Here is a 22615-nt window from a genome sequence, read left to right as displayed (position 1 = left end):
CTGACCTTGCTTGCAAGCACTCTGAGCTCCAAGTTCATTTGACTCATTGGCCCTAGGCACTGAGTCTTTTTTGTTTCTGTTTTTGTTTTGAGGAGGTTTGGGCCACACCTGGCTCTGCACTCAGAAATAGCTCCTGGTAGGCTTGGAGGAGCATACGGATGCAAGAGATCGAACCTGGATCCTGGGTCAGGCATGTGCAAGGCAAACTATAGCTCGGCCCTAGCACTGAGTCTTAATAAATCTATTCTTATACTCTCTTCTCTGTGTCCTCTGCTTTGCTCAGTGACTGGCCACCTAACACCAAAATCTCTTAGAAGCACACAGTAGAGGGGCTAGAACAATAGCACAGCAGGCAGGTCTCTTTGTTTTCATGCAGCAGACCTGGGCTCGATTCCCCAGCATTCCATATGGCCCCAAGAATCCACCAGAAGTGCAGAGCCAGAAGTAACCCCTAGGCATTGCTGGGTGTGGCCCTAAAGCAACAATGACAACAACAACTAAACGGGAGCAGACACCCCGCCCTGCTTCCTCAGAACTTCAAAGCAAAATGTCTCAGTGATCCTCATTTGTCCTTCTGACACCCCACTGCACATGTTTCTTAGACTCTGCTGCCTTAATTCCAACCTTGAGGCTTGGTGAGGCTTTTGCTTTTCTTGCTTCTGGGAACCAACTGCAGACAAGTGAAACAGATGGGCAAGGGGTCTGCTTTATGATCTCTGAAACCTGATCAGTCCCTCTTAGAATATGAGCCAGGCAGTGAGAGGCTGAGCTCAGAGGGACAAGCCTGTAATTAAAGAATCAAGTAGGTCAGATTAGGCCTCAGGGAAGCTCTGATCTAGGATCATGGGATCAATTAGCACTGCTCGGACCCATTGAGCAAATCCACTGGAGAAGATAAGCAGGAGCATTTGGGCCATATAAAAGAGTCACATAGTATGGGAGAGATAGTATAGTGATTAGGGCACTTGCCTCACATACCACCAACAGGGGTTCAAACTCTGGCAACATCTATGATCCCCTGAGCTTACCAGGTATAACCCCTGAGTACCGTCAGATGTGCTCCCTCACTCACCAAATAAAGAGGGTCAAAGAAAGGGGAAGAACTTTCAGGCAACACAGGAGACTTTCCCCCAAAGGTTAAGGCATTCAGCCTCTAGCTGACTCACCTCCTCAGCTTCCTTCTGGGATGTCTTTGGGACATAGTGGCAGCGGTTGGCATAGAGTGGTTTCAGATCCTGGGAAAGGAAATACCAAACCAAAGGAATTGAAGCTTTGAAAACTAAAGGAACATGTGTTCTAATTGGCAATAAAACATTTGGACAGACAGACAGATACACACACATAAGTAAGCAAGTGCTCTGATTGTCAATGTAAATATTTGGACAGACACTGGAGTAGGCAGTGGCTAATGGTTTCCTTTCTGTGATTTGCTCCTCTAGGAAGTCTGAAAATGTGATGCTTTCTATTAAAAAATGTTTTCTATAATATGGAGAGCTCAAAAATAGACTAGAATTACCATCTGACCCAGGGATAATACTATTTAGTATCTTTTCCCCAAATGCAGAAGCATCAATTTGAAAGGCTAGGCCTTTCATCAGTACTGCACTTAGTCCAATAGGCAAGATTTGGAAACAACCCAATTGTCCAACCAAAGATGAAAGGATCAGGAAGTTGGGGTACATATACATAATGGCATATGCTGCCCTGTAAGTAATAACAAAATCATGCGATTTGCTATACCAAGGATGAAATGAGAGAATGTTATGCTGGTGAAGTCAGTCAGAAATAAAGGGATAGACAGAGACAGATTTTTCTCATGTGTGGGACTTAAAGATATACAGCAAGGAAGCAACACAGGGCCAGAGGCAGCAGAACAGTAAATTTAACCCACAGAACTGAGTTTGTGGGTGGGAAAGTTGGAAAAGGGGGGGGGTCTTCAGGACCTTGGGGGAAGGGAAGCAGGTACTGTGGTGGCAGTTGTGGGGTTTGAAATTGTGGGGTTGTAAATCATTGCACCTCATCAACAAAGATTAAAAGTAAACAGTAAAGGGGCCGGAGAGATAGCACAGTGGCAGGGCATTTGCCCTACACAGGCTGATCCAAGACGAACCAAGGTTCGATTCCCAGCATTCCATATGGTCCCCCGAGCCTGCCAGGAGCTATTTCTGAGCACAGAACCAGGCGCAATCCCTGAGTGTGGCCGGGTGTGGCCCCCAAAACAAAAACAAAAACAAAGTAAACAATAAAATACTGAAAAATGCTTTTTATTTCAATCCTGGCTAAGAAATTAGAAAATGGATTGAGAAATCTGTTTCTTCAAATTGCCTCCCTGATCTTTATTTCTCACCCTTATCTTCATGCAATGAGTCCCCAGGAAACATGAGTCAAAACTCCAGGTTGTTCCTCACAAGGGATGCTACACTGAATGACGACAGCTCCCTGCTGTCACCGTGACCCTGTTTTTCTGGGAGAAAGCGCTTGAGAACTAAGCCCTAAGGGGGTGGGCCATTCCAGTGGAGAATGTTAGAAGAGCCTTCTTCTTCTTCTTCTTTTTGGGTCACACCCGGCGGTGCTCAGGGGCTAGTTACTCCTGGCTCCACGCTCAGAAATCGCTTCTGGCAGGCTCCAGGGACCATATGGGATGCCAGAATTTGAACCGATAATCTTCTGCATGAAAGGCAAACGCCTTACCTCCATACTATCTCTCTGGCCCCCCTAGAAGAGCCTTAACTGAAGTAGAAGGCATCTTTCACGTAGTTACACAGATTATATATAGATTGTGAGCTCAAAAAATACTGTTAGGAGCTATACACAAAGGAGACCTCTCATGCTAGCAGTCCAAGGGGTAAAGGGGGGAGATATGGGAGGCATGCTAGGAACAGAGGTGGAGGGAGGACAACACTCGTGGTGGGAATAGCCTAAATTCTTTGTCACTTGAAGATCCAGTGGTAGGTGGAAGCTTGAGGATCAGAAATACTGTCTACTTGCAGCTTGTACCATACCTCCCTCAAGTGGTAGGGGATATTGCAGAAGCCTATTATGACAGTTTATTTTGTTTTGTGTGGGGGCACTGAGTTACATTTGGCTGTGTTCACGGCTTACCCCTGGCTCTGTGCTCCATGATTACTCCTGATAATATTTAGAGGACCATATGTGATATCAGGGATTGATCTTGCATGTGGATGGACACATGCAAGAAAAATGCTTTGTTTGTTTGTTTTTGGGCCACACCCAGCAGCGCTCAGAGGTTACTCCTGGTTCTGTGCTCAAATCGCTCCTGGCAGGCTCGGGGGACTATGTGGGATGCCAGGGATCAACCCGGGTCTGTACTAGGTCTGCTATAGCTCTGGTCCCTGGGAAATGCTTTAACCCTTCCCTGTCCTATCTCTCTGATCCCTAAACAGTGATTTAATGTAAACTGACCTTCCTTAACGTTGCCCGCACTCTCCCTGTTTTCTTTCTCCATTTTTCATACCATTTCTAATTATCTTGGTGGTTGCTTTTTATTTTATAGGTAACTTCACATTTTCTGTACCAGAGTCTCAACCTACTATGCCATCAAGGAGTAGCAGAGAACTTTCTAGAACTGTTAACTGCTTCTGCATGATCTCTGGGCTGCCTAATGTTCTGAAATCAGGTTGCCCCATTGGCTTAGCCTGTAATCAGACTGGAAAGGAAGGAAGATGCTCAAATGTAGATGAACGAGGTACATTTCAGGGAGATGTAAGAAGGGTGGTATGGAGAGGGAGCTCCTATTCACCCAAGAGATCAGACTGCCATGATATTGAAAGACCAGTCACTGGATAGGCTGGTTCTAACAAGGACAAAGTGGTGTTAGGTTCCAAATATGCCTTCACAGAATACGGTCAACAGGGAGAAAGGACATAGTACAGACATAATGGTGCTTGCCAACCCTGGTTTGCTCCCTGACACCACATGGTCCCCAAGACAACACTATGGAGTGATCAATCTTCCTTCCTGAAAGCACTTCAGGTCTTTGTCCAGGTACTGTATAAATAGAAATGTTTTCACACAGATTCATGAACCTTACCCCCCCCAATCAAATACTCCACTAGGCTAGGGATGTGGCTCAATCATAGAGAATCTACTTTGCATGTATGAAGCCCTGCTTTTATATCCACTCCTATATAATAAAATTAAAGGGATCCTCTGTTGACCAGTAGCTTTGAGGGTAGCAGAGGTGATGGTAGAGGGCCTGAAACTATGCAAAAGGCAGTAGTTAGTCATTAAAGAACCCTTACCCTCGATAGAAATTGGATTTTCTCCCTATTGCCTTCAACTGAGGTCAGTGATTCCAATGATGAAGTATGTTAAGGAAATGCAAACCAAATCCACAATGAGCTCACACTTCCTTTCCACTATGCTGACTCCAATGAAACTGTCAAATAACAAGAGTTGGCAAGAGCATGGAAAAGTTGGAAGGCTCACACACTTCAGTGGGAAAGTCATGAATGTGGTGTGGTCACTTTAGCAAACTGACAGTTTATCAAAAGGTTAAAGAGTTACCCTATGAACTATGCAAAACACGCTAGGTATATTCCCGAGAAAAATGAAAAACATATGTTTGAATAGAAACATGCACATGAATATCTCCATAAACATTACCACAATACCTGAAAGACAGAAACATGAACTGAATGGACAAATACATTGTATAGCCATACAGCACAATATTATTAGTTTATAAAAATAAATGAAGTATGGACAACTATATCAACACAGATGAACCTTTACAACTAATTGAAGAAGTCTCATTGCAAATGGCCACATATTATATGATTTCATGAATATAAACTGTGATGAATGTAGTAAATCTAAAGAGGAGGAAGAGGGGCCGGGCGGTGGCGCTAAAGGTAAGGTGTCTGCCTTGCCAGCGCTAGCCTAGGACGGACCGAGGTTCGATCCCCTGGTGTCCCATATGGTCCCCCAAAGCCAGGAGCGACTTCTGAGTGCATAGCCAGGAGTAACCCCTGAGCGTTACTGGGTGTGGCCCAAAAAAAACAAAAAAAAAATAAAGAGGAGGAAGAATTAGAGCAGGAAGAATTGTAGGGGGCTAAGGAGGTTCGAGTAAATGCATATGGAGTTTATTTGGGGGATTGTAAAAATCTTCCCCAATGAACAAGATTAAAAGTTTGCTTGTGGGCCTGGAGAGATAGCACAGCGGCGTTTGCCTTGCAAGCAGCCGATCCAGGACCAAAGGTGGTTGGTTCGAATCCCGGTGTCCCATATGGTACCCCGTGCCTGCCCGGAGCTATTTCTGAGCAGACAGCCAGGAGTAACCCCTGTGCACCGCCGGGTGTGACCCAAAAACCAAAAAAAAAAAAAGTTTGCTTGTAGCTTTTTCATATACTAAAAACACTTGATTCTAAAGAATATAATTGAAGAAAGCTGCTAAAAAGAAAACAGGAGGAGGAATGAGAGGATGAAGGCTGGGAGGAAGCATATTAGCTCATGATGCTTTCAAAATCTACTAAAGGCCTCTTTGGCCACTAGGCCTGGAGTTGCCATGGAGACAGCTTCCTGGTGAATACTGAATATGATAATGAGGACAATAATACCTCTTCTACATATCTCAGAATTGCATTGCATTTCAAATAAGATCACAGATATGCAGACTCATTGAAAAGCTACATGTACTATGCAAAAATGAGAAATCAATACTCTTAAATGGCTTCTGATAACTACAAAATAATAACAGGTACAGTCTTATCAACTCCAAGTAAGGCTACAAAGAAAAGATTTCTAAGGTGATAGGCAATAAAAGTAAAAATTACTGGGTCAGGGTGGCAAGATGGTACATGTAAAAGTTCTTGATGTCAGGGCTGGAGTAATAGTATAGTTGATAAGGCATTTGCCATACACGCAGCCAACAAGGGTTCAATTCCTGGCATCCCATATGGTCCCGTGAGCTAGCCCAGAGTAATTCCTGAATGCAGAGCCAAGAGTAAATAAATCCTGAGCACCACGGGGTGTAACCCACAAGCAAAACATATATATATTGATGTCATGGGAGGCAAGTGGAGCCACATTTCTTGGTGCCCAGGAGGTTAGTCCTGGTTCATTTTTTAAATTTAGTAACCATGAAATTGCTGAGTTATTCATGATGATTTAAATGCATTTACCAGTATCCAACATTATGTTTATTTATAACCTGCTATGAGTGATTATTCTGTGTTGGTCTCTCTCTCTCTCTCTCTCTTACTAACTTTAGTATCAGCATGATACTATTTAGATCCCTCTTTGTAGCAACACATTTTTTTTTGGTTTTTGGGCCACACCCCGTGGCACTCAGGGGTTACTTCTGACTCTGCACTCAGAAATCACTCCTGGGGGTTGGGGCAATATCAAAATGGTAGGACGTTTGCTTTGCACATGGCAAACCCTGACAGCTTGGTTCGATTCCCAGTAACCCATATGGTCCCCCAAGCCTGCCAGGGGCAATTTCTGAGTGCAGAGCCAGGAGTAACCCCTAGGTCCTGCCAGCTGTGACCCCTCCCCCCAAAAAAGAAATCATTCCTGGCATGCTCAGGGGACCATATGGGATGCTGGGAATCGAACCTTTAAGATCTGTCGTCTCAAGCAAGGAAAATGCCCTACTGCTATGTTATGGCTCTGGCTCAGTATTTTATTTTCTGAGGCAGTTGTGAATGGGATTATTTACAAATTATTTACAAATATCTTTCTTCTGTTTCATTACTTGCACATAGGAAAGCCACAGAATTTTTGCGTATTAATTTTTAGCTTGCCACTTTAGCATACAAATGTATTGTTTCTTTTTTTCTTTTTTTGGGGGGATTTTTGGGCCACACCCGTTGACACTCAGGGGTTACTCTTGGCTGTGTGCTCAGGAATCTCTCCTGGCTTGGGGGACCATATGGGACATTGGGGGGATCGAACCGTGTGGATCATTTCCTCACCGCCACCCTGAGACCACCAGCTGGAGGGGGTTGGAGGCACATGACCTGGGCTGGCATAGAAAGGCTTCTCTCTCCATCCCTCAATCTCCAGGACTTTATAATTAATACGTTTTTTAACAGAAGCTTTAATATTTTTCTAAATGTTGTGGTGCTAGCAGTAAGGCATTGGCTTTGCAAGCGCTAACCTAGGATGAACCGCGGTTCAATTCCCCCTGCATCCCATTTGGTTCCCCAAACCAGGAGCAAAATCTGAGCACACAGCCAAGAGTAACCCCTGAGTGTCACTGGGTGTAGCCCAAAAACCAAAAAAAAAAAAAAGAGATTTTTCTAAATGTTATCTGCAAATAGTGATATCTTGACTTATTTCTTTCCTATTTGGATGTCCTTAATACCTTCTTCCTGCCTAATTGCTATGGTAAATACTTCCAGTACTATATTGAATAGAGATGGCAAGAGTAGGCAGCCTTGTCTTGTGCCTTATCTTAGAGGAAAAGCTTGTAGTTTTTCCTTGAGTATAATGTTTGCTGTGGGATTGTGCTAAATGATCTTGACTATATTGAGGAAATTTCCTTTAATTCTCATCTTATTTTTATCATGAACGGAAGTTGGTTCTTCTCAAATGCTTTTTGAATCTTACTCAAAATGCTTTTTCTCTGCATCTATTGATTTTTTAGTTTTTTTATTTTATCGATATGGTGTATCGATATTTATTTGCATATGTAAAATCACCCTTGCATTCCTTGGATAAATTCTACTTGTTCATAGTGTATATGAGTTGTTGGGTTCTATTTAGTAGTATTTTGTTGAAGATCTTTGCATCATGTCCATCAGCAATAAAGGCCTATAATTCTCTCTCTATTTTTATCTTTCTTTTTCACATTAATCTATCAAATAATGTTTGTTTCATAGGAACTTTTTACGAGGTCTTTCTCTTTCTTTAATTTACTGAAAGAGCCTGAAAAAATATTGGCAGTTGATCCTCTTTAAATGTTTGAAATACCTCACTAATGAGTCCATCTAGACCTGGGCTTTTGTTTTGAGAAGACTTTTGATTACCATTTCAATTCCCTTGCTAGTGATAGGTCTGTTCAGATATTCTAAATCGTCTTTGTTCAGACTTGAAAAGTTATAGGACCCTAAAAGTTTATCTATTTTTTCTAGATTCTCATTTTGTGGCATAAGAATCTCGAAGGTGGGGATAGAGTGTTAACACAGGGAATAGAGAATTTGCCTTGTACATGGCTAACCTGGGTTTGATCTCTGGTATCCTATGTGGTCCTGAGTCTGCCAGGAGTAATTTCTGAGTGCAGAACCAGGACTAACCTTTGAGCACTGTCAGGTATTGTCCCATCCCCCTAATCCCCCCAAAAAAGAAAAAAATTCTTTTTTTTTTGGTTTTTGGGTCACACCCGGAAGTGTTCATGGTACTCCTGGCTCTACGCTTAGAAATCGCTCCTGGCAGGCTCCGGGGACCATATGGGATGCTGGGATTAGAACCACCATCCTTCTGCATGCAAGGCAAAATCCCTACCTCCATGCTATCTCTCTGGCCCCAAGGAAAAAAATTATTTATTTTTTGGTTTTTGGGTCACACCTAGCAGCGCTCAGGGGTTCCTCCTGGCTCTATGCTCAGAAATCGCTCCTGGCAGGCTCGGGGGAAAATGTGGGATGCCAAGATTTGAACCATCGAGCTTCTGCATACAAGGCAAACGCCATACCTCCATGCTATCTCTCCAGCCCTGCCCCCCCAAAAAAAGAATCTTAAAGTAATCTCTGATGACACTTTGACTTTCTGTGGTATCTCTTTTCTAACACCTTTAAATTTCTGATCCATTTGTTAAGGTTCTCTCTCTCTCTTTGTGAGTCTTGCTAGTGGTTTATTGATCTTGTTTATTTTTTTTAGAGAGCCAGCTCTTGGTTGCTTCTCATCAGGGTTGCCTTTCTGACTTTCTAGAATGCTGATGATTCTTCTATTGTTCCTCTTTACTTCATCATAAAGTTCTCTTGTCAACTGTTCATTTATTTTAAAGCTTATTCCTATCTTCTGCTATTTTTTGGCCACATACAGTGGAACTCAGGGGTTACTCCTGGTTCTGTGCTTAGAAATCTATCCTGGCAGGTTCGGGCGACCATATGGGATGCTGGAAATCGAACCCAGGTCTGTCCTAGGATGACCACGTGCAAAGCACCACAACCCTATCGCTGTGCTATCTCTCTGGCCCTATTTTATTTTCTACACCTCATCTTGGACCTCACTGATTCTGTCCTCAGCAGATGTTCCTGTTGCTACTGGAAGGTGAGGCCTTCCAGTGACCTTTTCGTTTTGTCTATCAGGTTTTTCAATTCTGTTATTTCTGTTTGTAGTTTTCTCATTTCTGATCTCATGTCCTCTTGTCTTATTGACTATCTATTACATTGTTTCTTAAACATCCTAAGCAGCTCTACTCTGAATTTTTTTGTTTTTTTGGAGGGGGGTTCACACCCAGTATCACTCAGGGGTTACTCCTGACTGTACACTCAGAAATTGCTTCTAGTAGGCTCAGGGGACCACATGGGACACCCAGATTTGAACCATCATCCTTCTGTATGCAAGGCAAATGCCCTACCTCCATTCTATATCTCCGGCTCCTACTCTGAATTTTTTTTCAGAGTGATTATATAGGTGGCTGCTACTGATTGGGTTCTCAGATAAAAGTCTTTGCCCACTTCCCAGGGTATGGATGTGCAGTGCTTGACCATGGTTCCTTTTAATAAAGGTATAGTGAGTCTCTGAGATCCTCTCCTGATTAAAGAGAAACTGTAGTTTCAGGGCATGCTTGGGAACTGGCTTCAAAAAAAAGTTGCTATTACTGGTTCTGTGCTCAGTTTCTTTTTTTTTTGGTTTTTGGGCCACACCCTGTGATGCTCAGGGGTTACTCCTGGCTATGCGCTCAGAAGTTGCTCCTGGCTTCTTGGGGGACCATATGGGACACCGGGGGATTGAACCGCGGTCTGTCCTAGGCTAGCGCAGGCAAGGCAGGCACCTTACCTCCAGCGCCACCGCCCGGCCCCCTGTGCTCAGTTTCTATTGTGACCCCTAGCAGTGCTTGGGAGATCATAGATAGTGGCGTGGATCGAACCAGGGTTGGCCCCATGCAGGGCAGAGGCTTTACCCCCTGCAATATCTCTCAATCCTCTCACTTGCATTTTAAGAAGAAATGGATGACTGCTGTAGGAGCTGGAGAGATGGCACAGTGGTAGGGCATTTGCCTTACAAGTGGCTGACCCATGACAGACCTGGGTTTGGTCCCATATTGTCTCCTGAGCCTGCCAAGAGTCATTTATGAGCACAGAACCAGGAATAACCAGGTGCTTGCAGGTGTGGCGAAGGAAGAAAAGAAGGAAGGAAGGAGGGAGGGAGGGAAGGAGGAAGGAAGGAAGGAAGGAAGGAAGGGAGGAAGGAAGGAAGGAAGAAAGGAAGGAAGGAAGGAAGAAGGGACAGAGGAAGGAAGAAGGGAGGAAGGAAAGAAGGGAGGGAGGAAAAAGGAGGGAAGGAGGGAGGGAGGGGGGAAGAAGGAAGGAAGGAAGGAAGGAAGGGAGGGAGGGAAGAAGGAAGGAAGGAAGGAAGGAAGGAAGGAAGGAAGGAAGGAAGGAAGGAAGGAAGGAGATGACTGCTAAAACCAGGTCTGCTATAAAAGCCAACACTAATATTCCTGATCCTGAGCGACAACTGGGAAAAGGATCTCTCTCTACCTTCTGTTATCTTTCCCCTGCCCAGAAACGATGCCCTGGGATGTAATCGAACTGACAGACTGGGTGGTAGTGTGGGCCATATAAGTCTTTAATGTGGGAGGCTGACACTAAGGTCTGAGAGAAGGGGGTGAGAACAAATTGGAACTGAACTATTAAGTTCACAAGTGATCCTTTCCATCCAGACTCAAGAGCCCAACAATTCAGGATAACCTGTACCCTTAGTACAGGAATCAAAGGAATAAAATCTCATTTGCTCCACAGACTATTCTGTTAATAAAATTCTGTTGCAAAGTAGTCGTCTTAGTAAACCTGCCATTTTCAACTAGTTTGCGGGATATTTTTATACTCAGTTTTGGTTCAGTTGATGCAGGGGGCTGGTTGTAGGAGAGGGAAAGAATCAATATATATATATTTTTTTGGTTTTTGGGCCACACCCAGCAGTGCTCAGAGGTTACTCCTGGCTGTCTGCTCAGAAATAGCTCCTGGCAGGCACGGGGGACTATATGGGACACTGGGATTCGAACCAACCACCTTAGGTCCTGGATCGGCTGCTTGCAAGGCAAACACCGCTGTGCTATCTCTCCGAAGAATCAATATTTGAATCGTCTAGGTAGTCAGTAAGCTGCTGTTACTTGCTCTTGACTTGTATTTGTAGCCCAGATCAATATTCCCTGGGACTAGGAGTTGGTAGGAGGCTTGCTTTACCTGTGGCTAACCTGGGTTCAATCCCTGGCATTTCCTGAGTATTTCCAGGAGTAATTACCGGGTGCAGAGTCAGCAGTAATCCTTGAGCACCACTGGGCGCATCTCCTCAAAAAAAAAAAACAAAAACAAAAAACAAAAAAAACAACCAACAAAAATTCCATGGAACTTAGGCATTTTAACCTTTGGGGCCCTTTATGTTACCCCCCAATAATAAAAACTAGAGTTGATTCTTATTACTGTACTTGTCTAAAGACAAGTGTTTTTTTAAATTTGCATCATAAACTAAAATTGATTTGACCTAAAAATTAATGTTATTTCTTCTAATAATATTTCAGGGGTGTGGTCACAGGGTTGGGTATATGTAAGGCAAGTGCTTTAACACTTGTACTAGCTCTCTGGCCCTTGTTTGTGTTTGCTTCTTCTGAGTTGGCATGCTAATCTTAAGCTGCATTATGGGTCATGAATGGACATGAAGCTTGTTGTGACTCAGGGACTATTTTGTCCTGGGTCATATGTATGGAGTTAAAAGAAACAACAGGGGCTGAGAGATAACACAGCATTAGGGTGTTTGCCTTACACACAGCCGACCCAGGACGGAGATTCAAGAGATTTCTAAGTGCAGAGCCAGGAGTAACCCCTGACTATCGCTGGGTGTGACCCCCCCCAACCAAACAAATAAAAAGAAACAACAAACATTTAAAGAGAGATGAGGATTCCTGTAGAGAGTCACAGAAAAAGCCTTGAATTTTAGGCTTCTCCTGAAAATGAGCACAGGTTTGGGGTTCACATGTCCTTTACCTGAGTTTCTCCAGAGGAGGGAATATTTGTCCCTTGAATTCTAGAAGTGGGCTCTGGATAGAAGTTTCTAAGAGGAGATCTTTTCCATCCCTCCACCACCCATCATATTACTACTCTCCAACTATTTTTTCGTACAGCTGAGAAAAGGAATCTTTCCTCCTGTTCAACCTTGTTGCAGAAGGGGAGGAAACGGTCCACTGTGGAAAGCTTTGAGGACAGGGGCTGGAGCAATAGGAAAACAGGTAGGGCACTTGACTTGCATGTGGCTGACCTGGGTTCGATCCTCCATATCACAGATGGTATCCCAAGCTCAACAGGAGTAATTCCTGAGTACAGAGCTAGGAGAAACCCCTGAGCATTGGCAAGCATGCTTCCCACCCACAGATCCCCACACACACCCCAAAAGAAAGAAAAGTCAAAAAGGCAAAAAAAATAGATTTTTTGTTTATTTTTGGGTCACACCTGGTGATGCTAAGGAATTCTCCTGGCTATATGATCAGAAATTGCTCCTGGCTTGGGGGACCATATGGGATGCTGGGGGATGGAACCACAGTCTGTCCTAGGTCAACCATGTGCAAGGAAAAGGCCCTACCACTGCGCCACCACTCCGGCCCCCCAAAAATAGATTTGAGGCTCGCTTGTGGCCCTCTGCTGTGTTCTCCCAACCTTCTCACACCCAATGGCCAATTTTGGGCCATTTTCTGGGGCTCTGTTCACTTGGCTTTGCCTTTACAAATTTTACATATGGCTCTATATTTGGAAAACTTGCCCTGTGACCTGTAGTTCAAGATAAATTCCTAAGGCACATGTAGGTGACACTCCTGGCTAGACTCAGTTCTGTAGATGCCCATCTGTCCCATACTGTGTTCATTTGGACTGTCAGTCCTTAGACTCCCACATCCTGGCTGCACCCTCTCTTATTACCTCCACCATGCTTTGCACATATGCAGCACATACTCACTAAGCCCCTCATACAATTTCCTTTGCATCAGGACTCAGGCTACTCACAATGTGTCGGGCTGCAAAGACTCCATCCACGATGGCGCAACAAAAAGCTGCAATGACACCAAAGCTGATGAAGACAATCGATGCCACGAGCTGCAGGTAGGGCGGAAACATAACATCATCTGTTAGCTTTCCCTTCTCGGGGGTTCCATGGCCTCAGCCTTGGCCCAGGCATATTCGACCTGTCACCCCAAGATGCTGTTCTTTTCAGTTATGAGGGAAGTGAAGTGGGGTATGTAAGAGGACAGATTCCTTTGGAATTGGGGGTTCAGTGATGCGAAATAGGTTGCTCAGGGTTACCATCTTGTCTATGCAAGAATTTGGTGGCCCTAACTTTTAGTTCAATATTCTTCCCACCCTAAACAGCTGTTCAATGACACAGTGGCAGCGAGTGAAGATGGAGGGGGTTTGGAGAGAAGGAGATGGGGTCCCATCAGGGCCCACAGAAGCTCTTTTGTGTGTTTGTTTGTTTGTGGGTCACACCTGGTGTCGCTTAGGGGTTACTCCTGGCTCTGCGCTCTGAAATCACTCCTGGCAGGCTCAGGGGACCATAGGGAATGCCGGGATTTGAACCACCATCCATCTTGGGTCTGCTGCGTGCAAGGCAAATGCCCTACCACTGTGCTATCTCTCTGGCCCCAGACACTCTTTTTCTTTCTCTTTCTCTCTCTTTTTTTTGTTTTTGGGCCACACCCAGAGGCGCTCAGAAATCACTCCTGGAAAGCTCAGGGGAATATATGAGATGCTGGGGATTGAACCCGGCTATGTCCCAGGTCTGCAGCATGCAAGGCAAATGTCCTACCACTCCAGCCCACCTTTTTCTTTCTTTTTGCATTTTTGGCCACACTAAGAAAAACACTCGGGCTGGAGAGATAGCACAGTGGTAGGGCGTTTGCCTTGCACGCAGCCAAACCAGTATAGATAGTGGTTCGAATCCCAGCATCCTGTATGGTCCCCTGTGCCTGCTTGAATGATTTCTGAGCAGAGAGCCAGGAGTAACCACTGAGCACTGCCCAGTATGACTCAAAAAACAAAAAACAAAAAATACACTTTTTGAGAGTACAAAAACGAAGAATAGTAATTCTGGCATGCAGAAATAATTCCACTGTGGGCCTCTTCTTACACTCAGAAAAAAAAATCATACCTTTGACAGTCATAAACTACAACCTTCTATTTCGGGAAGTGCTATAGATAATGTAGAGTTGGGTTTTGAACTTGGGCCTTGTTAGCTATGCCTTCCATCTTTCTGAACTATCTCCATAACTCCTAACCTCTCTGTTCTTTGGGTGGTTGCGTTCCACTAGGTGATGCTCAGGGATTACTCATGGCTCTGAACTCATGGCTCACTGCTTGTGGGTCTCTCAAGGCCATGTAGGGTGCCAGGGATAGAACCCAGGTCAGCTAAATGCAAGACAAGAATGTTACCTGATGTACCATCGTTTAGGTTACTTTTGGGGGTGAGTGAGTCTTCCCAGTGGTGTTGGGGGCCTTCAGGGTTATACCAAACTGTGCTCAATAGGGTCATGCAGTGCTGGGAGGGAATCAAACTCAGGGTTTTGTGTCTGCCAGACTTACACTCCAATTCTTTAGAGTATTTCCCTAGCCTCAAACTCCTATTTTTCTTATTTGGGGTGGCATCTCAACTAGTGTGCAGACTGCCCCCTGGTGATACTAAAACTGGTCATGAAGGCCTTCTGGTTTAGTCTTGAAGTTCAGTACTGGGAACTACTGGTTAGTATTGTTTGGGCCCACTCCTGGGGAAGCTCAGCAAAGCCATGAATCACCAAGAATCAAACTAGGTGTCTAGAGCATGGCAGGAGTGGACTTCATGGGGCTGTGTGTTTACATAGTGCTAGGGATCAAACTCAACAAGCCATATGCTTTACTGTTAAACCACAGGCACACATACCCAGCCCAAACTTGCTATTTTCAAAGAGGAAGGTTTCTTTGAGGAAGGTTTAGGGACCCTGCGAACCTTTCCTGGCATAGCCTGGTTGTGTGGGTTGGAGGGGTAGTTCAATGCTCAAACCAGGCAATGCAGTACCACTTGGGATCAGTAGTGTTGGGGTCACCTGGGCCACACTTGATAGTGCTCAGAGGTTATATAGTGACAGGGATAACACGTGACCTGCAAAGCACATGTTCTAGCCCTTTGCACTTTTGTCCTGCTTCCAGATCTGTTCTTTTTTTCCTGTGGAAATGGGGGTTCTGAAGAGGGAAAGTGTGGTGCTCGAGATCATCATCTGGCTTATGTAAGAGCCTAGTGTCACTTTTATCTCAATGTTCTTTCCACCCTTCAAGTGGTTACTCAAAGGCGAGTGGCATCTGATTATAACGGGCACAGTTTTAAGGCCTCATATGACCAACATAGGCTTCTGCATCATTGAAGACAAAGAATATTCAACCTCTTGATATTTAAAGGCCAAAGACATTCTGTCAGGTTGAAGTCTCTGAAAGCAATCAATTGCACAGCAGGTAGAAATATGCATGTATGAAAATGGCTGTGTGCACTTCTTGAGTGTTTCTCCACATTTTTTCTTACTAGAAACTTTTTTCCTTGGACTAGAGTGTCAGTATAGCTGGCAGGGCTCTTGCATTGCACTCAACTAAATTGGGTCCCATCTTAAGTACTATAGATAATCCCCAGAACCCCACCAACAGAATCACTGAGCATAGAGCCAACTAAGTGCTATGTGCCAGGTGTAGTACAAATGCTAATCTCCTCAAATTATTTCCTTCTGGTATGTTCTCCCCTACATCCTAAGAGTTGGCTCCCTAGTCTCATGCAGGGCCCATGAATGTGATTTTCACATCTGCCCCCTGGGAATATCCTAGGTGGTCCACTGGTGGATCATAAGGTCCCCAGTTGAGAAACTCTACACTAGAGTCTCGATTTCCTGTGCCATGCTAGATAGATAGTAGGTTTCTCTAATGGTCTTGCTCTCACCTGTGATGGAGGTAGGTTTGTCCAGAGATTCAGGGAGTTATTTTTTGTTTGGTTTTTTGTTTTCAGGTCACACCCGGTGGTGCTCAGGGGATACTCCTGGTTCTGCGCTCAGAAATTGCTCCAGTCAGGCTCAGGGGACCATATGGGATGCTGGGATTTGAACCGGTGTCCGTCCTGTGTTGGCCATGAGCAAGTCAAATGCCCTACCACTGTGCTAGCTCTACGGCCCCTGTTTGTTTTTTTAAGCCACCCCCAAAAGAGCTCAGGGGTTATTCCTGGCTCTGTACTCAGAAATTACTCCTGACAGGCTTGGGAGATCATAGGGAACGCTGGAGATCTAACCTGGGTTAGCAGCATGCAAGGCAAACACTCTACCCACTGTGTTATCGCTCTGCAACCTCAGTGTGTTATTCTCCCTTTGAAATAGTTGTGTGGGGGCTAGAAGAAGGAGGAAATTAACATAACATGGCACTATGTTGCTCCCCAGAGCAAAGGAGGAAATCATTATCAAGACCACCCGAAGGGGGGCCGGAGAGATAGCACAGCGGCGTTTGCCTTGCAAGCAGCCTATCCAGGACTTAAGGTGGTTGGTTCGAATCCTGGCGTCCCATATGGCCCCCGTGCCTGCCAGGAACTATTTCTGAGCAGATAGCCAGGAATAACTCCTGAGCACCACCAGGTGTGGCCCAAAAACCAAAAAAAAAAAAAAAAAAAAAAAAAGACCACCCGAAGGTTCCCCCATCTTAACAGGCTAGGAGAAACTATTTCTTTCCTTCAAGAGTTGTTCTGAAATCTCTTTCCAGAAGTCTTCACAGCCCTATAGAGAATTGCTAAATAATGGATGAACAATGTCATGAAACTGGCATGATTAGCTATGCTCTGATCAGCTCCACAATTAAAACTTCTCCAGTTATTTTTGAATAATTGAAGCCCAAAGTGCAAACACAACTGACAGGAGGGGAGTCCAGGTGAAATGGAAGAAGAAAACTATTAGAAGTCCCCTGATGGTAATTTCCCACATTGCTGGGGAGAACATATCAGTAGAGTTCTCCATCCCTGGAGCTATTATGTTATCAGATTAAACCTGCTATTAAATAGACCCCATTAGCTCAGTCTGGCTGCCACAGAGACTTGGACTTCGAGTGCCTCCTCGATCCATCATCTAACCACTTACCAGGCCGCTTGATTTACAAGCCTGTAAGACTGCAAGATGAGGGGCGGGAGAGATAGTTCGATATCCAGCCCCACATACAATTCCCTGAGCATCACCCTGTTGGGCACTGGAGGCCCCTGAGCATTTCCAGGGTGGCTGGAGGAATCCCCAGTTCTGCAGAGTTCTAGCATTGACTCACTGGATTAGCTCAATTGAGAAGCTCCTGGGGGTTGGGGGGATGGTGAGGCCAAGACCCCTGAACACTGCTTGGGTGACACCTCCAAAATAGTCTACAGTTCAGTCTGAACATTTTCCCCTTGTCCTCTGGGAAACAGACTGAACCAGAAAATATGCCAACTTGTCCATGAAGCAGGAGAAGGAATTCAAAGGGCCCGAGTAAAAAGCTTTGCAGGCTAGAGCCATGAACCCAAGGTAAGGAGGAGTCCTTCCACCCTAGGAGCACCTAGTGTAGTCCAAAACCAACTCCTCTGAACCTTTTTTATCCTTTTCGGACACACCTGTTTGATGCTCAGGAGTTACTCCTGGCTAAGCGCCCCTGGCTTGGAGGGACCATATGGGACGCCGGGGATCGAACCGTGGTCCTTCCTTGGCTAGTGCTTGTAAGGCAGACACTTTACCTCTAGCGCCACCTCACCGGCCCCCCTTTGAACCTTTTAAACAAGCTTCTCCCTCTGGGTGTGTATTAAAACTGCACTGATTTAGCTTGCTTTACAATTTTACAATGCACATTGCTTGCTTCTATTTTTGTCTTTGATGTGTATTCTTTTTTGTTTGTTTGCTTTGGGGGTTACATTGGTGATAATCAAATATGGGGTGCTGGGGATCAAATCCAGGTCAGCTGTGAGCAAACCAAGTGCCCTACCCAATGTACTGCCTTTTAGAGCCAAATTTCTGTATTCTCTTTTATTTGGGGGGGGGGGCACATTCGGTGACACATGGGGGTTCCCCCTGACTCTGCGCTCAGAAATTGCTCCTGGCTTGGGGGACCATATGGGACGCCGGGGATCTAACTCAGGTCCGTCCTGGTCAGCAGCGTGCAAGGCAAACGCCTTACTTCTGTGCCACCACTCCAGCCCCTCTATATTCTCTTAATCCAAGTCCCCTAGATTGTCATTCTGTAAAAGTCAGGAACCCTCCGTGAAAACTTGCTTCAGATATTATGCCCCAGAGACAATGGGGATGGGGAGGTTCAATAAACAAGAAGCAAATGTTTTCTACATAAGCACAGTAGCCGGCTGGAGAAGCAGGAGCACTCCTTTAAGAGCAAGGAAGAAAGGAAGGGCAAGACCCAGATTATTCAAGACCTGTGACCTAAAGAGGCTAGCTTGGTTGCTGAGGTCCTCAAGACGAGAAGAAAATAAGCTCCCTGTCACAGGATCACTTGCAAAACAAATGCCCTTGACTTGTTACCAGCCAAAGGCAAGTTATTGTTTCTTTTCAGACACAATCTGGGCCATTTTGCAGAAATATATTACTTCTCACTATCAATGGGAGGCTATAGTGAAGCAAACTTACCATCTGGCGTTTGTTCTCAATCAGGTTGGAGCCAATGATTCCAAGGAATGAACCAAAGCCGAGCTGCAAAACAACATGGCATATATGACACATGAGAAGCTGGTCAGCTTAACCACATGCTTGTTCCAGCTCCTGGAACCAATTCAGAAGCATCCAAAGTAATGAGTGCTAAAAGGCTACTGCCCCTTTGCAGTTGTTCTTTACACAAATATATCATGTACAAAGTTTTTCTCCCTCCATTTGCCAATTTGTTTCCTTTTAGAAGATATGAATTACTCCTAAAATGTACCTCCTGTACCCGAAAAACTGAAAGTAAAGGTCAACCATAGCTTTTCAGAAGCCTGCACATTTCCATTTCAATATCCATTACCTAGCATCTGCCTGGTGAGTCATTAGGAGACATAGAATGGTAAAAAGCACACATTATATTGTGATGTTTATCATTCTTTTTTTTTTTTCTGAAAAGAGACCTTGTACTCTGAAGCATGAATTACAAAATATAGGTTTAAAAGGGCCATTTGGGATGCATCTGGCACGCTAATCAAACCCAGGGAACGCTTTAGAAATCAGTAAACACCTTAACCTAGACTTTGAGGAAGAAGGCTTTTTTTTGAAAGCCTCTATTTGTGGTTGGCCCCTGCTGCAATTTATGTTAGCACTTATTCACCTCTTCTTTCAGCTCTGCTCCGTTTATGGAAGAACGCATTCATTAAAGGGCGAGCAAAATGGCCGTGTAAAACCCTGCAAAACAATTTCCTTATCTAAGTGGCCGGGATGATGGCTCAATGGAGCTGCAGCCACTTTCCTCTCTGATTAGCTAATAAGTGGACGGGTCTGTTTGGCTCAACTGAAAAGGATCGCTAGCTGATGGCTATTGATGGGGAGGGAAATGGAAGAAGTAAAAAGCGGTGAGAATGAACCAATAAATCGTAACTGGTTCAGGGTTATAGTTTCATTGACTTTAGCCTCACTCATGGTTTGGGTGTTCTTCTGCAACCTTGCCTTGGCCCAATGGAACATCTATTTCAAAGTGAGACACCCCCTTCCAACACCCCAGTTTTATACTGAGGTTTGGATAGCTGATGGACTCAAGAGCTGGACAGAACCTGGGTGAGACAAAGTGTGTGGTTGCATCAGAAATCCATGAATAAAAGAGAAGGAAGGAATGTTTCGTTCCCAGTCTGACATATTCTGCTGGGCTGTCCAGCGAATAATAGACGAAATGTTAATGTGCACAAGAGAATATTCTTTTTGTTTTGGGGTCACACCCAGCAGCACTCAGGGGTTACTCCTGGCTTTGCACTCAGAAATTCACCCTGGAAGGCTGGGGACCATATGGGATGCGGGGAATCAAACCGGGTCCCTCCCCAGTCGCGGCCCTATGCAAGACAAATGTCCCACTGCTGTGCTATCGCTCTGGCCCTTTCTTTTCAATTTTAGTCCTTCCTTCCTTCCTTCCTTCCTTCCTTCCTTCCTTCCTTCCTTCCTTCCTTCCTTCCTTCCTTCCTTCCTTCCTTCCTTCCTTCCTTCCTCCCTCCCTCCCTCCCTTCTTCCTTTCTTTTTTGGCTTTTTTTGGGCCACACCCGGTGACACTCAGGGGTTCCTCCTGGCTATGCATTCAGAAATCGCTCTTGGTTTGAGGGACCATATAGGAGACCAGGTGATTGAACCATCCGAACTAGGTTAGCATGTGTAAGGCAAATGCCTTATTGCTTGCACCACAGCTCTGGCTCCTAGTTGTTTCTTTTTAAATTTAAATGTCCATTCAATTATATCAGTCTACAATAGTATGGAAGTTCTTACAGTTGCAGAGTTCTACACCAGTCCCTCCACCATTTTCTCATGGTTCCTATCTTCCTTCACACCACTTTAATCCCCAGGTATATTGAAAGTCTCAGCTTTATTTCCACTGAGCATTATCTAATCCCTTTGAGTTTTTATATTCCACATACTAGCGAGATCTTTCAGAATTTATCTTTTACTTTCTTATTTATTTATTTATTTATTTTTGGTTTTTGGGTCACACCGGGAAGCGCTCAGGGGTTACTCCTGGCTCTACGCTCAGAAACCACCCCTGGCAGGCACGGGGGACCATATGAGATGCCAGGATTTGAACCACCGACGTTCTGCATGCAAGGCAAACGCCTTACCTCCATGCTATCTCTCCAGCCCTATCTTTTACTTTCTGACTCAAGTCACTCAGCACAACACCCTCCAAATCCATCTAAGTTGCAGCAAAATTTCATGTTTTCTCATAGCTGTAAAATACTCCATTCTAGTTGCTAGCTTAATGAATTTGGTTAGTGTCTTAACCAGGATGATAATACATCCAAATCATTTTGTATAGTGTCTGACACATGGGAACTAGTAAATATTAGTTATGGTTTTAGTGCTTCTTATTCTTGTTTTGAAATACAGTTAATTTTAAGTGATTCTAGGTGATTTTTTTTGTGGTTTTTGGATCACACCTGGCAGAGCTCAGGGGTTACTCCTGGCTCCAAGCTCAGAAATTGCTCCTGGCAGGCACAGGGGACCATGTGGTACGCTGGGATTTGAACCACTACCTTCTGCATGAAAGGCAACTGGCTTGCCTCCATGCTATCTCTCTGGCCCCGATTCTAGGTGAATTTTTTTTATTTTTTAATTTTTATTTATTTATTTATTTATTTATTTGTTTATTTATTTTGATTCTAGGTAAATTTGACTGGAAAATCTTTTTTTGTTTTTTTGTTTTTTTGGGCCACACCCGGTGGGGTTACAGCTCAGGGGTTACTCTTGGCTGTCTGCTCAGAAATAGCTCCTGGCAGGCACGGGGGACCATATGGGACATCGGGATTCGAACCAACCACCTTTGGTCCTGGATCGGCTGCTTGCAAGGCAAACACCACTGTGCTATCTCTCTGGGCCCGACTGGAAAATCTTAACATTGTTCTAATTCCTAAGAAAGTTCTATATTCTATCTTATCTTTCCATGGAAATTAAGTCAATTTACTGTATAGTTTATTAGTTTCTCCAGATACTTACTGAACATTTCCTGAACTCCAATATTAGTTTTTGCCCTCAGATAGGAAATAAAGATCTTTGCCATTTCAAATAATTCTCTGATGACCACAACCAAGAGGTGGGCAGAAGCCTCATAGAATTGACTGGAAAGACAAGGTATTCCATGATTGGAAGTCTCAGGTTAGTAAGTGATCATTTAAGAAATATTTATTTTTATTATATTTAAGCCAACATGGTTACAATGATGTAAATGGTATATGGGTTTGTGTTTGTGTGTGTTTGTTCACGAAACAAGTTTGTATTTTTGTTTTTCAGTCACATCCACTGGTGCTCCAGACTTATTCCTGATTCTGCACTCAGGGATCATTCCTTATGGGCTCAGGATCTGAGCCACCTCTGCAACCTTACTTTGGCCCATTGGGGGCATCTATTTCATGTATGGGGTGCCGGGGATCAAACCCAGATAAGTAGCTTGCAAGGCAAGTGCGTTACTTGCTATACTATTGCTCCAGCTTCAAAGCTTGGTCTTTTTTGTTCTATTTTGGTTTTTGGGCCACACCTGGCAGTGCTCAGGGGTTACTCCTGGCTCTGCACACAGAAATAGCTTCTGGCAAGCTTGGGGAACCATATGGGGTGCCGGGAGTCAAACCTGGGTCCGTCTCAGGTTGGCTAGATGCAAGGCAAACGCCCTACTACTGAGCTATCACTCTGGCCCCAAAGCTTGGTCATTTTTTAACTTAGCAAGTATATTCTTAAAATATTGCGTCTCCAGTAAAGTCATTATTATACAGAAGAGGG

General features: G+C 44.5%; 1 protein-coding gene across 2 annotated transcripts in view; it reads right to left on the bottom strand.

Annotated features, from left to right (window-relative positions):
• The window catches only part of TMEM255A (transmembrane protein 255A), an 85399-nt gene that overhangs the window by 47839 nt on the left and 14945 nt on the right, over nt 1–22615 (bottom strand). For both annotated transcript variants that reach the window (XM_049767602.1, XM_049767603.1), the window contains exons 3-5: nt 18815–18877; nt 13182–13271; nt 1167–1235 (exon numbers count right to left, since the gene is read on the bottom strand). In XM_049767602.1, the coding sequence (XP_049623559.1) occupies nt 1167–1235; nt 13182–13271; nt 18815–18877 (222 nt within the window). The remainder of the gene's footprint in view (nt 1–1166; nt 1236–13181; nt 13272–18814; nt 18878–22615) is intronic.

Source organism: Suncus etruscus, chromosome X, assembly GCF_024139225.1.
Source record: "Suncus etruscus isolate mSunEtr1 chromosome X, mSunEtr1.pri.cur, whole genome shotgun sequence".
Taxonomy (NCBI): Eukaryota; Metazoa; Chordata; class Mammalia; order Eulipotyphla; family Soricidae; genus Suncus; species Suncus etruscus.
This window is presented reverse-complemented; position numbering and strand designations above follow the sequence as displayed.